Source organism: Ctenocephalides felis, unplaced genomic scaffold (assembly GCF_003426905.1).
Source record: "Ctenocephalides felis isolate EL2017-DRISC unplaced genomic scaffold, ASM342690v1 CF-g0.4_SCAFFOLD_01886, whole genome shotgun sequence".
In the NCBI taxonomy this organism is placed as follows: Eukaryota; Metazoa; Arthropoda; class Insecta; order Siphonaptera; family Pulicidae; genus Ctenocephalides; species Ctenocephalides felis.
In genome coordinates this window covers 169,490,048-169,509,510 of record NW_020538040.1, presented here as the reverse complement: position 1 = coordinate 169,509,510, position 19,463 = coordinate 169,490,048, and the positions used below count along the sequence as shown (strand labels likewise).

The following is a 19,463-nucleotide window of genomic DNA, read 5'->3' as shown; positions in this document are numbered from 1 at the left end:
AAGACCAAGTACTCTATCGTTATACCAAATAAATCGTCTAATTTTAATTTTAAAAAACGTCAAAAAAACACTCATTTTCTCAATCTTTGATAAATGTTTAAAATTAAACTTCTTTTTGTAAGCCCGTAATATTTCAGTAAGTTCTTTAAGACCATGATATATCGCCAAAAAAGTTCCATAAAAATCGGCTTTTTTCAACAGTTAATTACAAGAAAACGGCTCGGTAGATTTTCACCTAAAACTAATCAGTATCACTACCAACTAATATCTTTCGAAAAGTTTTTGATTTTTTAAAATCGATTCGGTAGTATGAGCTTAAATGTGGACGAAATATTTAACACTTTTTTACAAATTGCAAAGAAACGGCTCAGCCGATCGTCGCACAAAACTGAGAAACGATAATCCTCATCGAGATACATCGAATGGCCTTTGAATCTTTGAAATTGGTCCAGCCGTTTTTGAGAGAACGTCGATTTATGGCAAAAAATCTGTTCGCACACATACACAAACATACTTTTTTAAAATTCGGTCTCATTCGCTTCAGAATGGCTTGAAACGTCAAGAAAACATAAAATTAGCGAATCTGATTTTTTACGAAAACATAAACTTCGGGAAGTTAAAAAAGTCTTTAAATTCTTTTTTTGAAGACCGACAATCGTTATAAAAATAAGTCGAAACCATGAAAGTTTTTCCGGTTATAGTCTTCTTTTCACTCCAGAATATATTTTTGAAAATTTCTATACCCACGTGAATATTACTTACTTGTATCAGTGTACAAGAAGAATAAATAATCACACTTGAAAATCACTTTGAATAAAATTTTATTCATATGTTGAACAAAGCTCGAAACAACTGTTTTGTTAGTAAAAATGTAGTAATAATTCCGCGATCTGCATTTTTAAAATGTAATAAAGAATAAAGATAAATAATATGCATTGTCGTCAATAAGAGAGTAGGCGATAAACGCATTCGATCTATGTCTATTGTTATTTTGGTTCTTTCATCAAACATTTCTCTATAGAAACTTGCAACAATCATTTTGACTGGTACTGGTATTATAAATATATAGTAGCACAATTTATCTTTGTTACTAATATATATAAAAGAAAATTAAATTCATAAAATGAATTCTGTACTTATAGATAAACAAGTCGTAACTTTATTTCACAAAAAATGTGAAACACGTGTGTATATATGATTTCACGTCTAATTTATAAGATTCTTCCATTGAGAAACTGTTGCAGTTTTTGAGAAATCATCAGATTTATATTAGTATACAAAACATGAAATATGTGTGATCATATAAGATAAATCAGAGATCAAACACTCGTATAGAAATTGCACGGTTCTTGTTGAACTATGTATGCGCAGCTCATTTAATTTTTTATGCAAATTTAATTGACATGATTAAATTGCATCCGATATTGCTTTGAAGGTTGTCGTAGAAAAACGTCGGGTATTTTTATACATACATTAATTATATTTATACACACGTAAACAAACACACAAACACATGTATATATATATATATATATATATATATATATATATATATATATATAATACATATGTCTCTGTGTGTATATGTAGATGATTTTTTTCAAGTGGTGAAAGGTATATAGGTAAACTCTAAAATGATTTTTGAGCAGGCAACCATTCGAATAATATAAAGAAAATTAAATTTGATGACTAAAAATGTGTTTTATAGAATTCTATACGTTTCGAGCAACAATTTGATTCTTCTTCAATACACGGACACAATAACCACATCGAATGAACAAAATACTTCAACCGCACTAACATAATCAGTGCAAAAAATTAAAAAGTATTTAATTTAATTTTTTTTTTCATTTTAATAATAATATACGAATACTTAAAAAAAATTGCACAACAATTGATATACTAATAACGCGTAGAGTTTATTTCGTGCTAAATGATTTGGTATATCGGATTTTCTCGAATATGCATATAAAATGGCAATATTATTTTTAAATAATATTGTTAAATTTAATAAATAACATTGTTAAATTAAATAAGACTATGATTAGATGATCTATGATTATAAGATTCTTTTGCTTATAAATTGAAAATAAAAAAAAACTTTTAATTTTAACTTTATTTTCTTTGTTACTTCATTCTTTTATTTTTTTGATTTCTTATTATGTATTATTATTATTTCTGATATTATAGAGTATATTATTCATCTAACCGTTTTAATTAATTATTAAGCAAAATGGTTTGCAATCTCTGATATATGATTTATTCTAATAGCTGGTAAATTCTTCGCACAATTCTCTATGCAAAAGTTGAAAGTGAGGAATGCTTTGCATATTTTATTTACAAATCTCTGTCTGTAACCAGATTGATTTATTATAATCGATTTAGGATTGTGAGCTAAAATGTGGACGAAAAGTTTTACACTCTCTTGAAAATTACAAAGATTAACGAGATACATCGAATGGCTTTTAAATTTTTGAAATCGGTTCAGACGTTTTTGAGCAAACGTCGATAAAAGGTATAGTTTTAGCAAACGCCAAAAAAGCGACTAATTTTCTCAAACTTTGACGAATTTTTGAAATAAACAACTTGTCGTAAGGTCATAATATTTTAGCATGATCTAGAAGACCATGATATCTATCTCCAAAAAAAAATTAATGAAAATCGTTGAAAAAAAAATTTCAACCGTTAATTACAAGAAATTGTGCCAGCGAATGTTTACCAAAAACTAATCAGCACGATTCAGAATTGCGGGCTAACACGTAGACAAATTTTTTCTCACTTTTCTGCGATTTACAAAGAAACGGTTCGGCCGATCATTGCGCAAAACTAACAAACGATGGTCCTCATCGAGACATCTAACGATTTTTAATTTTTTGAAATCGGTCTAGTTTCGGTCGATTTATGGTAAAAAATTTGTTCACACACATACTTTTTCCAAATTTGGTTTCATTCTATTCAGAATGGCTCGAAACGTCGAGAAAATATAAATTTAGCGAGTCCAAATTTTTGATGAAAAATTCCTTCGGGAAGTTAATAAGTTTTTTTTGAGAAAACATGAGGCTTTTAGTTCAGAAAAATAAAATCATAATTTAGAATAGCTATCTAGATAAATTTAAACTATGTACTATAAATATTTTCGAAGTCCATTATAATTTCAGTGAAGTAATAAAAATTATTAATGTTTTTACTACTACACTACTACACTATTGCAAATAATGCAATAATTTATGTTCAAACACACATGGAAGCGAGCATAATAAAAATATTAATATTTATTTGCAATATGCAGGTAGCATAGAATAATATTGCATAAAAGAGCACATGACACAAATAATATCGCGATTATTTGCACGCATCCTGATAACTCGTAAAGTGAACCGCGATGACATGTCCTCAGGGCCGCCGTCGTACGTATTACGAAATTATATAAGTAAAAGATTCATATAAAATAAACAATTACGAAAACTAGGAAGAGAAATTATTCTTTATGCTAATCGTCATCATATGATTTCTGATATGATATAATATGTTATATTTATGCATAACTTATAGCATACAATTGCGCAACTGATTGTGAGCTTTAAAAATATCTTTACTTTTGTCAATACTTAAAGAATTCGTTGAAATATTTTTTATCGTTTCTAAAGAATTTATTAATTCTCACGTTTACACCTTACCTAGTTTGCAACGTAGAGCAATTTCAAACGACTTGTGATCCTATTTCACGTTTCATGTTCGGATGTCGAAATTAAATACAGTTTGTAAGATTTTACCATGGAAAATCCGCCTTGCTAATTTTATATTTTCTCGACATAATCATTCTGAATAGTTTGACCCCAAAATTGGTAAAAGTATGTGTGCGTATATGAGAGCCAATTTTTGACCTCTAATCGACGTTTTTTTTTAAAAAAATGCAATTTCTTTGAAATTTTTTCAATTTTTTTTTGATATAATTTATTTTTTATTTTTTATTTTATTTATTTATATATTATTTTCATATCTCAGTCAGGCAGGGGTGTCTGGTATGAGAAATTATGAAAACAAATTTCATAAGTTGTGATTACTTTTTCGAGATGATCAGTAGAGCCATCATTTCAGAATTTGCAGAAAAGTGCTAACAAAATATCAAAAAGTTTTCTCAAAAAAATTCTCTACCAATTTTGAAAATTTAACAATCGTTCGATAAATATCAGCAAGAATTCTTGCTGATTAGTTTCTGGTTAAGATCGGCCGAGCCATTTTTTTAGAATTTGCAGAAAAGTGCTGACGAAATATAAAAAGATTTCTCAAAAAAAATTCTCAACCAATTTTGAAAATCTAAAAATCGTTCCATAAATATCAGCAAGAAATCTGGTTAATATCGGCCGGAAAGTTTCTTTGAAAAAGTTTTTTATTAGTTGATTTTGACAAAACTTTGTATGATGATAGAGTTCACACAGTTCAATTGTAAATTAACACATTAAAATATTAGAGACCTTTAAAAAGTGGCTGAATTATGAAAATTCATGGAAGTTTGAAAAAACAGTGGCGCTTTTTGGCGTTAGTCAAAAATTTGTGCTGGTTAGTTTTTGGGAAATTTGTTTTTTCGTAATTGATTATTTACAAATTGTTTTTGGCGATTTAAAGTATTGTATAACGATAGAATTCCTGGTCTCATACTAAAATATTAGAGTCCTACAAGTAGTTTAATTATAAAAATTAAATTAAGTTCAGATTAATCGGCCGTTTTTTAGAAAATACTCTTTTAGACAATACTTTAGATTGTGCAAATTGAAAAGTTACAATAGTTTCTAATATTAGAATTATGCTCTACAGCAATTCGGTATAATTATAAATCAATACATTTATTTGATTACTTCAATTATTTACACGACGTGTCGGACGCTCATGCAACTTATGCCACTTATGCCTAGTTTCTTACATATAAAATATTTTCATGAAAATAATTGTTGTGGTGCACTTCCACTTTCTTCTATCTCAATTCGCAAAAATGTTGAAAACTGTACAACCTTTGATCCCGTAGAGTAATATTTTTGATAATTAGATCAATGCGAACATTTTAGATTTTGTTTAAGTTAAACCACCAGAAAGAAATTCTTGCTTTTAGTTGTACGAAAATTAATATATATATATATATATATATATATATAGTTAAGCCTTGGAATTAAAAAAAAAGTAAAAAAAAAAATTATTACGGAATTATATACGTTCCATCTTCGGGATATCTGTCAAGAAACATGATCCTGTGTTGATATAAACAAACCAAAAACAATACACTCAAGAAAAAATAAAAATAGTGGATTGTTATAAAAATAATCAAAATATGAAAAACATGAAATTATATTTTATATAATAAAAATTAAACTAATAATAAATGAATATAACGAAATATTAAAATGATAGCTAGATTTTTTTTTAAAAAAGGGGATTAACAATAAAGTGTTAGTGTATAATCAAATTAGTGTAACAAGTAGTTAGTGTAACAAATTCTGTTTTTTTCTTAATTCCCCTTTTTCTAAAAAAAAATCTAGCTATTATTTTAATATTTATTTCTATATTTATTACACAATTTCCTGTCTTTCACAATTAAATTAATTTTATAAAAATCCACTATTTTTATTTGTATTTTTTTTAAGTATATAGTTTTTGATGTGTATTATTATATCTAATCATCATTCTTGAAAGATGTCCTGTAAATAGAACGTACTAAGTTCCGAAACAACGATAATAAATAAAAATCTTGTTATAAAACTTTTTGGTTTTTAATTAGCATTGGATTCACAAAAAATGTGAAATTTAATATGAAATAAGAAGAAATAGTTGACGATTTGATAAAATTTAGATGCACAAAAGAAATATCGGCTTAGTTTTGATAGTAAAAAGACTAAAATATTAGAATTTTACCACGATCAATATACCAATAAATCAAAAATTTGAGTTGAAATTACCATTTATGAATTATCATTGTATTTTTCCCTGCTTGCAATAAGTTACATATTACCAATAATATATTATAAATAATGTTTGAGCTAAAAAGCGAATGAGTATTAATATTTATTTTTATTGTTTATCTCAAGTTTGACATGCCAAAAAATATTTTTCGTTAATGATGTGCGCCTGCTTGTCATAAAATAAATATTTGTAATTAATTACAATGCACTGTCATAAATAACACACTGAACAAATATTCTAAAGCTGTTTTTAATCAGAAAGTCGTCTACGAATTATAACCCGACAGCATTTTAACTGTATTCATTTAAATAAACAATACTATAAATTTATTTAAGATGAAACCATACATATTTTTTTTAAAACAGGTTACACTACTTTTATATTTCTTCGAATTAATCCATAACACAACTAGATAATATTGTTGAATTATACTAGTTAAGAAGTTCCGAAAATCTACTCTATCTACAATATTTATTTATCTCAGAAAATGCATTTGTGATATCTCGAATAGACCAAATAATATTATATTTGTGGTTTTTGTGATATTTTTGCCACATAATATTATCTAGTGATAGTTACGTTTAATGCATTATAGTTCAAATAATTGTTTTGTTATCTTGAAATGAAGAGAGGCATTTATGTAATGAATTCATAAAATTTACTTTTCAATAAAAAAAACACGGTAAATAATACACAACAGAATTGTTACCTAAATCAAAATTTAGGAATACTGAATTAAAATTTAAAATCTATTGCAAGAAATATATCATTTAAAACAACAGATCTGTCTAAGGCATGCAAAAGAAAAAAACTGTGTATGATCAATATAACTTTATATTTACATAATAAACATTAATTACACAGTTGGCCATTTTTAAATAATGGCACGAATATTAGTATATTATATAAGTACTATCAATGTTGTTCATTTACATTTCATCGTGTTCGACAAAAATAACATTCATAATTAGTTTTTACATATTGCGAATTTATAATTAATAAAATTGCATCGAATAGAACATAATAAGTAATAAATTTAAAATATACATACAAAAAATAACTATAAAATAAGAACATAAACAACAATTTAAAGAATCTTAATAAAATAATTTTAAATATAATTTACAAAAATAAAGTTCTTGTTAAAATCAAAACTGAATTTGCATTAACATTACTCATTTGACTTTGTTCGTCCTTTCGTACATTTTTTCACTCACAGAATCAACAAGGCACTTCTTTCATACAATCACAACATTAATATATTTTACATTTGGTTGGTATCGTTTGGATATTTTATTATCCACTATTCTTTAAAGAAATTACTAATTGTCATAAATATTCTACGACCTATGTGCTTTTTTTTAACTTTTTGCAATACGCTGTGGTGCGATATTTTTTTAGTAACAACACATAAAAACGTACCAAACTTTAAAAAAATAGCGAGCACGTGCTATTCTGTAATATGGTATTATCTAGTAGATATAAGTACACAGTGTTTTCGATGTACAAGTATGCAAATAATCCATGCAAGCAACTTGCACAAGCCGTATGTAAATTTCAATGTGTACAACCCAAAACTGATAAGCCGAGTAAACGGTACGACTACTCATTAAACGTTTTAGAAATACTGAATCAAACGAGCAGGCTTGAAGACGCTCTCAGACAAACCTGTTTTTTGGGTAACAAAATCGTAAGTAAAAAAACCAAGAGCGTGATCGTTATCCAATCAAGTGTATAGACACAAGATTCACGCTTGCATCATCCAATTTCGTAATAATTATTGAGTAGATTAGATTTACAATTTTTGAACAATATCATATTTCTTCTTGAGATCCAGAGATTCCTTTTTCGGATCATACTTCTTCTTAGCGAGCAATTTCGCACGCAATTCGGCGGCGGTCATTCCTAAATTCAGTTGCGGTGTAGCCTTATCATTTTTTTCAGTATCTTCTTGTTTTGTTGTTTTTTCGTTGTTATTGAGTTGTGTCGCATTCTGGGGACTAGACATGTTATTGGAGGAATTCTTCTGGGTTTGGCTGTCATTGGTCTTATCCGTGTGTCGATGGTGACGGTATCCTCCCCTTCGCCCGGCGTGATCACCAGTAGCCGCGTTTCGTTCGGGACGCTTTTGATGCGCTGCACCACTTGCTTGTGCGTCTCATTGGCAATGCTCGCGCCGTTCACCTCCAAGATGCGATCTCCCTGCTTCAGTCCCGCTTTCTCTGCGGGCGACCCCTCATCCACTTTGCCTATGAATTGTCCTATCTTGCCCTTTTCGGCGTGCAGGTTGAATCCGTAACCGTCGAAAGTTTCGGATTTGATGACATGGCAGAGCCTCGCTTTTTCGTGTCCTGAAACTTGCGACATGATGTCACCACGACAATTGGTATCGTTATCACTGTTTGTTGCACAACGAGATGTTGTCTCGAGAGCGTGTGTTATTGACGACGTTCGCTGTCGACAACTTTTATTCACATGACACAAGGCTGACACGACGGACACAAACTCGCGCGCGTACTGCTTGCAAACTCGTGGACTGCAAGGTACAGACTGCACGAGCAAAGGCACACGACAGGTGTGCTAGGTCGGCTCTAGCGAACACGAAGGCCACGCCGCCGCCACACTCTCGCACTACTACGGGCGAGGAACGACGAACGTTGGACGGCGAGGCCCGATAAGCGCAGGGTTGCGCAAACGGGCCACTGCATCTTCGCAATCATGCGGCATCATCATCCCGAAATCCACTCATCGGAATTATCAGATGCGCTGATCAATAATTAACTTCCCGTAGGAGAAGTTATAGTAATCGCAAAAAAATCGAAAATGAAAATTTTTGCATTTCTCGACGTTTCAAAGGTTTCTGAATATTTTGACATACCTTAGAAAAAATGGATGTATGTGTGTGTGTGTGTGTGTGTATGTATGTATGTATGTATGTATGTGTGTGTATGTATGTGCGGATACAAATTTTTGTCGACGATTTCGGGAACACCGATCAACCGATTTGAATAATTCAAAGAACATTCGATTCGTATTGATAAGGAGACGTGCTGATTAGTTTTTGGCGAAGGCAGGTCTAGCCGTTCCGCAAATACGGGGCAAAAAGTGCCGAAAACGGTAACTCAGTTTTTAAGAGAACGGAGCGTCCGATTTTAATAATTTAAAAAACATTTTGCTTGTATTGACAAGGTGAAAAACCGATCAAATTTTCATAAAGGCAGGTCTAGCGGTTTCGGAGATCTAATAAAAAAAAGTAAAAAAAAAAATGCCATTTGGCGGTCAAAAATGATCATTAGACATATGCACATCAAATTATCAGATATTTTATAGAGATTTTAACAATAAGTATAAATTTGGTTTACATTCATATGGGTTACGTACCAATGTTTACGCGTTAGACGGCGACGCGGCGCTTACGCGTTTTGATATTTCGTCTTTATGCAGTTAAAGCAGTACGATTGCTTTGAAAAAAAGTTTAGATCTTCCAAAATATGTCAAAATAAAGAAAACATTTTTTTTTCAAAAATAAAAAAATTAAAAAAAAAATTTTTTTTTCAAAAATTTTTTTTCAAAAAAAAAGTAATTTAAGTCCAATTTATAGTTTCTCAAAAATCTTATTTTTTAGAAGTAAATTTTTTTCAAAAATGTTGAAAAAATAATAATTTTTGGTACGGGAAGTTCCAGCAATTTGCCTCAAAGCACGATGCCTTAATTGCCTTAAGACAGAATTCCACTTACAGCTAGTTTACATATTTAATCAATTCACGCCACATAACACCTTCATTATAAAAATTAGATAATGTTAGTGATCAAAATAAATATTAAATTTTAAATAAGGTAACCAGTCCTGGATTTACACCTTGTATCCCGGGTTTTTCTAAAAGCTATATTTGTCTCGGGTTTTCAAAAAGTATAGGTCAATAATGAATCTTCGCAATTACTTGATAAACTGCCCATCAAATATCTGAAAGTGATAACGAATGAAAAAATTTCCGAATGCAAAATTCCAAAGGGGGGTAAAAATAGCCTCCCACATTAATGATTTCGATCGTTTCTAATTTTATGAAAATTGAAACGAACTAGTGCTAAATTTTATGACAACAATTTTATACAAGGCTTAAAAGCGAAAAAAACATACAATAGATCCAAAAATATAAGATTATAGAATAATGAAGTCTCGTTCAGTAATTCTGATTCAAAAAAATCTCCTTACAAAACTCCTTAAAAAATTGAAAATTGATTTTTTAAAATAACAAATACTGTTTTTGTTATTTTAAATTATAATTATTATTTAGAAACACCATCCCGTTCCAAATTAGCATAACTGTGTAAAAATTGCAGTCCCGTTTTTGACTTAAAAAAAATGTGGTCACCTTATTTTAACACAAACGAAGAAAAAATGTCCTCATTTCGTAACTAATAATTTCTGTGTTTCGCCCTGGTTCATATAATAATTATTAATTATTATATATTATATTTATTATTATTCATTTATTCTTATATTCTATTTGAACAGCAATCGGAACGACGTATTTTATAAGCTGTTTTTCTGACGTACATCTTAAACTAAATATATTGTCTTAAGAGGGCAACCCAGTGGTGAACCACTCTTATTTTCGTGTTAATTGTATATACATAGATATGTAAATCTAATAGTTTTGCGTATATATTTATTTAAATGCAGATATGCCCACGATTTTCACTTGAGATTATATTTGTGGTCTATAACCTCAAGTGGAAATTTTACATCATGCTGCCTGATGTCTAGCTTGGCCGAGTCGGAAATCGAACCACCAAACCCGGGACTAATAATTGGCGCTAGCCCACGCCCGAACTTCAATTTATTAAAACAACAAACGTGCACAATCACAATGATATTTAATATTATATTATTTATGTATATCAAGTTGCAGCAGCGTGCTATGGAATTCTAACCATATAATAATTATATAATGCAGATAAAAAACAATACGCATCAACAAGCGAATTAAAATTACAAATATAATATTAAACGATCAATAATTTGAAATTCCATTTTAAGATAAATACGCTAAAAACCCTTTCAAATTAGTAACGCAATAATCATACTATTATCAAATATATTAGCACATTATATCCGGATTTTTTGCTTATCATATATATATTCAACAAGTACGTTCACACGTTATATATATATATATATATATATATATATATATATATGCATATATATATATATATATATATATATATATATATATTATAAAATGCAAAACAATTTTGGTCGTTAATTTAAACTTTGAATACGCAATTGAAAATCCATGTTTTGCTAATCGCGATAATTTCTTCGGATAACAACGAAATATTGAAAATAATAACTTATCGTAACACATAAATTAAATATTATTACAAAAATAGTTTTGATTGATTTATCGATTGTTTTGTGAAATTATGACTCACATTTTTAAAAGCTTCTGTGCTTTTAAAAATGTTCGGCGCATATAAAATATATTTAGAAGTAATAAGATTAACCCTAGAATGGTATCTGCACGCAAACAAGAATGAATGGTGAGGTCTATTCTTATAGAAATTTTGAAAAAATTAAAGGACCATTTGTTATTAAACCAGAGTATATTTTCTGAAATAACCTTTTATGGTATCAAAAAGTATACAATGTCAAAAGACAAAAAAAAATCACTTGTTAAGCACAAAACCGTTCTAGGGTTAAATATTATTTTTTATGATTTTGCCAGTGGCAATGTTTTCAGTTGAGCATTATTTGACACCATAGAAAATTTCTAATCTACTTACAACACGCTTTGTCCGCAATGTCAGGTGACTTCGTTCAATAAAAGAGATATATTGTATTCGAGCACTCACATTTTTATACGTGTTGAGTAATCGTTAAAAATACAAAGTAAATAGATTTATGAATTCTTGATCGGTCTTCCAAACAATAACTATTCTTTTGACGAAAACAAGCGTATTAATTCTTGAATATTAAATAGGTAATAGTCTTCTTGCGCATTGTTCGGGGATGGATTGCGGTGAATGTGTTGCCACATGAGTTGGAATCATCATTTTGATTAGTGATGAATAAAATACATACTGGTTAAAATAAGCATAATTGATGATTAATAAATGTTAAATAAATAACACGATTACTAAAGCGAAAGTTGTAATATCAAACATTAAGCTCTTCGATATCCGTTTCGAGCAACCTGATGTCAAGCACTAGTGACATCGGTTTTTATTTGGAAATAAAGATAGCAATATGTTTTCAAGTCAAAATAGCCCTGTCAAAATCTGGCATTGCTACATCAATAAATAGTCACCATATTACAGAAATTTAAATAATGAAATTTATCACACAGAAATAAGACAACTGTTTGGTTTGCCCTCTGTAAAACCGACTTAGTATTAAGTCAAATCAGCACAACAGCTTATATGACTCTTAAGTTTTGATTGCTGTTCAAACAATAAAAAAACATTAATCTATATACGGTACTTGGACTTGCTGAAATATAATCTGGATAAAGCCTTCTAAAAATATTTATAAAAACCCTTAGACGCTAACTATGATATTTGGTAACTTGTCTTTCATCGATGTATCAAACGTGTTGACTTTAGCAGTAGTGACATCAGTTTTTACTTGAAAATATAGAAAATATGTTTCCATGTAAAAATATCTCTTCCACGGTATTGGTGCATCAAATTAAAAATCATCAGTATTAGATAAAATCTGATATTATAAATATATCGAATAAAAATGGGAAAAACGCTGGGTTGCCTTCTAAAAAGCTATTTATTTTTAGTTAAGAAATTTCATCACAAAAGATTCTACGACTTCAAGTTCTGATTGTTTTTCGATTACAACAAAAAGAAAAAGAGCTAGTGGTGCATGGCATCAGGCCTTAAGGTAAATTGCTGAAATTTCCCGTACCAATAATTAAAATTTTGAAAAAAGATTCAATTTTATTTTAAGTTTTTAAACTTAGAATCGATTTTTGAGATGTTTAAAATTTTTGAAAATAATTGACTTTTGAAAAATTTGATTTTATTTATACTTTGAAATATTTTGGAAATTTTGAAAATTTTTTCAAAGCAATCGGGATACGTTAGCTTCGTAGAAACAAAATATCGAAGCGCGTAGGCGCCGCATCGCAGTATGACGGATAAACATTGGTACAGAACCCATAAAAAATGAACAAAATCTGTTATTAAAATATCTATAAAATATGTGATGATTTGATATGCATATGTCTAATGATAGTTTTTGTCCGCCAAATGGCATTTTTTTCACTTTTTTTATTGGATCTCCGAAACCGCTAGACCTGCCTTTCCAGTTTTTCATTTCGTCAATACAAATGAAATGTTTTTTGAATCATACAAATCGGACGCTCCGTTCTCTCTATATAAAAAATCTACTACCATTTTTGGCACTTTTTGCCCCGTATCTTCGAAACGGCTCGACCTGCCTTTACCAAAACTAATCAACACGTCTCCTTATCAATACAAATCAAATGCTTTTTTAATTATTCAAATCGAATTACTCGTGTTGCCAAAATCGCCGACGAAAATTTGTATCCACACATACGCGCACACACACATACACACAAACATACGCACACACACATACACATACATCCATTTTTTCTAGGGTATGCCAAAATGTTCAGAAACCTTTGAAACGTAAAGATATATAAATATTTTCATTTTCGATTTTTTTGCGATTACTATAACTTACCCTACGGGAAGTTAAAAAGTAAAAAAAAAATATATATAGACTTTTGTTAATTTTGTTAAGTTTTGATAATTTTTGGAATATTGCTATAAATTACTGGATTTGCCTAAATTAATCTCTAGAGTAATTTTGTTTCCAATTATCTAAACACTTCAGATACCACTGAAAACTTTGAAGTTCAGCGAAAAAAAAACAAAATGTGCCAAAACTGCGTATTTTTGAAAAAAAAAAGAACAAAAACAAATATTTTCGCAAAAATTCTACATAGGATTCTTCATCCAGGATTCGTATAAATTAATAAAAAAAAATGTTACAAATTAACAAACAAAATTCTGAGATAACTATTTTTGCAAGTATTTTTTAAACTGGGTCTCACAAATAAATCAATGAGAATATGGATCAGATAATTATTTCACTAGACGATGCTAACTTGTTTGTGAATATAACCTCAGGTGCCTGAACAATAATTATTAACTATGAATATAAAATAATTATTTAGTAATTACAGACATAGTAAATTATGCAAGCAAAATTCATTATTTGTATGACTCATGATATATATTTTTCTTAAAATAATATGGAAAAATAATTTAGAAATTCTCCTTAAAATCATCTAATTAGAGGAAATCTACTTATCAAAGATCTATTTGACGCGCATTATTAATGTGAGAAGGTTGGCTAATTAAAATATAATGTATGATGCTGGAATAATAAATAGAATCACATTCCCAAAAGACAAAAATAGTTAAGTGCGAATTTTACCGGTACTTGGGATAAATTAAAAATTGTAAGTATAATTATTTTCAGTTAATAATTTTGAAAAATAAATTTATAATAATTTCAAAAATTACAATGTTTCATCACAAAAACTAAACAGAAATTCCAATTCATTGGATGAATGATGAAGCAAAATAAAATGGAATTCAGCTGTAAAATGATCTAAAAATTTGTCGCTCTATAAATCGGTGATAGATTCTGGTTACAAAACAGTTTCAATAGTAACAATAAAACAATAAAACAATGATAAATATACGACAATAAATAAAAAAAAACACCGTGTTTAGTTTAACTTCATTCATCAGAACCTGAATAAACGATGATGCATGACGGAAAGTATTTCTTAATTTTACTATCATATAATGCAAATCAGGGATAGAAAACGTGTTATGTCTGTAATATCTTTATTACCAGGTTGAATATCTCAAAATTCGAATGCTCATGTTGTATCAACAGATATACAAACATTTTAATCGGAGATAAGATTAATGAAACGCTAAAAATTCACTTGATATCACATGTTTGAAAGAGTAAGGTCATGTCATATATACCAGGGATGTGTAACATTTCATTATCGATTTAGATCTTAGATCTTAGCCAATTGTATATACAACATCAATGTTGGAATAATTTGTGACATCAATGACTAAAATAACCCTTTATTTTGCTGATTTATTCAACAGAATCCTACTACTTTTTCGAAATTATATATCTTAAAAGTCAATGTAGTGTCAATGTAGATTTTGAATGTAGTAATCATAGGACAAACAACAGTTATATAACTTTATTACTTATGATATTTTATTTTAGCTGAATTAGTTTGTAAAATCTAGTTCATATGGTATTGTTCAATCTAAGATCATAATGAAACAAATGAATTTTTGAGACATGAAACAAAATTCTAAATCATTTTTTCAATAGGTAGAAATATTCTTTTGTATTTAAATAATTTAATAATGTAAAGCAAAATACAATATGCACCAGTTTAAAAAAATAATGTATATGCAATTTTAAACGTATTGTGTTACTTATTTAACTAAATTATATAATTTCATTTGCCACACATACATTGTTCTCGGTTTTCGGCAATAATATTAAAAATATTACATTTTTCTTATTCATAATCATGAATATGGATATTATATACTAATATTGTTTAGGCTCGCTTAAACTAAATTCAAATTTCAAGTAAATCGACATTTTTGGCAGATGACAGTTCTCATGTGTCAAAATGTTTTCCATGTCACATAATAATATGTTGTTTTTTGTAATTTGTTCCATTTATTTCTACAATATTACTATATATATATATAATATATATATATATATATATATATATATCAATTAAAATGCCATTTCTCGAAGTTCTAAATTATGATGTTTTCCTGTACCCGGGACCGCAGCTTGTTTACAAATGCGGCAAATATTCGAAATAAGCAATGAAACGCATTGAAATCACTCAGAGTAACACTTAAACTGTTCCTCCACATTAGATTTTTTTGACGAAAGACATTTTAGAAATGATCAAATACTTCATTAAGTAATAATTAATGAGCAATTGCTCAGGTATGCTTTTCAATGCACAGTGTATATATAATGATATTGTACTAGATTATAATACAATCCACATTGTACAAATGTGGATTTAGATTTGTACGTATATAGACATTACATACAAATATATACATATATTCATATAAATATATAGCAAGGATTCACAAACTTGTGAAAAAAGATAAAAGATTTGTGTATGTGTGTGTGCGGATACAAATTTTCGTCGACAATTTTGCAAACACACCTCAACCGATTTGAATAAAAAAACATTCGATTCCTACTGATAAGGAGACGTGCTGATTTATTTTTGGCAAAGGCTGGTCTAGTCCTTTCGGAGATACGAAGCAAAAAGTGCTAAAAGTGGTATTTTAGTTTTTGAGATAACGGAGCGTCTGATTTAAATAATTCAAAAAACATTTTACTTGTATGAACAACTGGTGAAATTTTTGCAGGTCTAGCGTCTCTGGAGATCCAATAATAAAAGTAAAAAATAATGCCATTTGGCGGTCAAAAATGATCAATAGACATCGTATTATCAGATATTTTATAAAAATTATAATATTAAGTACAAATTTTGTGTACATTAATATGGGTTCCGTACCAATGTTTACATGCTAAACGACTACGCGGCGCTTACGCGCTTTGATATTTCGACTCCAAATCAGCTATGCAGCTATTTAAAAAAATGTCCAAAATTTTCAAAAAAAAAATCAAACTATGAAAAAATCTTTTAAATGTAGTTTAAATTCTTGAAATCGGTCGTTTTTGAGAAAACGTCGACAAAAGGTCACATTCGTACACACACATACTTTTTTTAAAATTTGGTTTTATTCGATCCAGAATGACTTGACACGTCAAGAAAACATGAAATTATCAAATCTGATTTTATCGCAAAAACAAAGTTATCCTTCAGGAAGTTAATTTATTTTAATTGAAATACTTAATAAAATTGAAAAGTTCCAAGGTTATTAAAATGCACTGTCAAAAACGTGCGGTAATAATGTTAATAAAAAATTGGTGCAAAAATGTATCTCAACCTGATGTTAATTATTTCAAAGCAACTCGTGTTTCAAACATTGAGAACCTCTGGCTTATACGATTCTATACGTGATGCACAATTGTGGGATTATCCTCAAACGATTGCGTAATTGTTGAGATAAAGTGTATTGTTTCGGCTTTAACTGTACATATTATTATATTACGAAAATGTGAAAGCACACATCAAGTTACATACTTGGCAGCCTACATGCCTTTAGTCATAGATTCAAGACATTGAGAAACCTCTGGCTTATACGATTCTATACGTGATGCACAATTGTGGGATTATCCTCAAACGATTGCGTAATTGTTGAGATAAAGTGTATTGTTCGGCTTTAACTGACATATATATTATATTACGAAAATGTGAAAGCACACATCAAGTTACATACTTGGCAGCCTACATGCCTTTAGTCATAGATTCAATGAGACTTGTATGAAAATTATAGAAATAATGGGCCAAATGCGAATTAAATACAAATCACATGCATTCATTACTAATCACTCCAGAGAGGTGGTAGAGAATACTTCTTGCATTGTGATTTATTTAGTTTTAGTAATTGTACAATACACTTTTGATAATCCTTTAAGTTTATTTGTATTTTTTCTAACAGCAATTAGATATAAAAGTTCTAATTAACTTCTCGTAGGGTAAGTTATAGTAATCGCAAAAAATATGCACGTTAGACTGCAATACGGCGATTACGCGCTTCGATTTTTTTCCCTCTAAAACAGTCTCGCATGATTGCTTTGAAAAAAAGTTCAAAATTTTCAGAAAAATTCAAAGTGCTATGCTATATGGGTCTTCACAAGGCAACTCAGTGGTGTCAACATATATATTATATTAGAAGACAACAGTTGTAGTTCTTTTTTTCTAATAGTGATGATATATTTGAACTTATTCCCACGAACGCTATTCCACTTATGTAACATATTTTTCTAACATTTTTCATCAACAGGAAATTCATATCACTATTCTGCTCGATATCGGGTTTTCTAAAACCCGGATTTGAAACGGGACTCTGTGATAAATTTATAAATATTTGTAGAACTGCGTTTCTACTAAAAGCATATAACAGGCATACTCGATTAAAATATCATAACTCTATCGTGATCGATTAAATTAACCCTTTTCACTCGCGAATTTCGAGATCTCCGGCGGCATCCGAGTGAAAGGGTTAAAAAAATAACAAGTCCTTGAAAACTTACATGCAAAATTTATAAATAAATTAAAATCTAAGATCTACATGAGATTTAAGTTAGAGAGAACAGTATCAAAATCATAAAATAATCTTTTTTTTAATAACTACAAATTGTTTTTTTATATTTTATTTTTCATGATTCCAAAATTATGGTAAATATTTGGGATTGATCAATATCGCTTGTTTTAGTAAAAAATTTATAACAATGATACAGACATTGTTATTTGAAAACAGCACAAGTTAATAATTATATTAAAAAATCAAAAATTATTTGTTTCTTGCTTTTGCTTTTGAAATATAATTTTATGATCGTGAAAAAAAAATTTTTAATAAATTTTTAAAATTATAAAGTATAAAATTTCAGCACAATTTTCAAAAATAAATATAAAGAATTTCTTTCATTTTATATAATACATTCCGCGTACAAATCACAAGGTTTGTGGTTGCATCGCTAATCAATATCTTCCAAGATCAACTTTTATTAAGCAAAGTTAAGCCATTCGAGGAAGACGGGCGTATATACTAAATATCTCAAGATTTAACAATTTGAAATATGCACAAAATTATTTGCAACGTGGTTGATGATTTTTTGCATTAAATGAAAAATATTGTACTTCAGTTGAATTTAAAAAAAAATGCAGTTTTTATATGTTCTGCCTGCAGCCAATGGTAACGGTAGTTCCATTTGGATCTTTTGATTATGAATATTTTTCTCAAAAATACGGAAAAGCAGATAATTTCCAAAAGAAAATTACCACTGATACTTTACTTTGTACTACTTCTTTTTATTGACATTCATTTACTGACAATTAATAGCTCTTACTCATGTTATTAAATTATATTCTATGATTTTGTAATTTTAACTACTATCTACAATACGTGTTTGATATTCAAATAAAATGTTTTTCGAATCGCTATGCAAGGTTAAAATATTTATATATAACATTAGGTTGTTCGCATAGTAATTTCGTTTATCAAGTTTTAAACAAGTTGAAAAATATTCACCAGTGGTCAAACTATCCTTATCACCAATTTAATTAATAATTAATATTAACATTTTGAATTGAGGATCGAAATTTTTACTTTGCGTTTCAAATTTGTTAAAAAATATTTGCTCGAATTAAGATTTTTTGTCCCGGATTCATTTTTTTTATTTCGGATTTGACGGAGTTTTTGTTACAATTCTTATTTTCAATAGTCACTTCAAATATATTTCA

At 28.8% G+C, this 19,463-nt stretch overlaps 1 protein-coding gene across 1 annotated transcript; it reads right to left on the bottom strand.

The window, feature by feature from the left end:
• Positions 1–7,105: 7,105 nt before the first annotated feature.
• LOC113377021 (Na(+)/H(+) exchange regulatory cofactor NHE-RF2) lies at positions 7,106–8,563 on the bottom strand. The gene is made up of 2 exons (XM_026617180.1): positions 8,005–8,563; positions 7,106–7,924 (listed from the first exon to the last, which is right to left on the bottom strand). Exons 1-2 carry the CDS (start codon positions 8,317–8,319, stop codon positions 7,748–7,750), a joined length of 492 nt encoding a protein of 163 aa, XP_026472965.1. The 5' UTR covers positions 8,320–8,563; the 3' UTR covers positions 7,106–7,747.
• Positions 8,564–19,463: the final 10,900 nt, after the last annotated feature.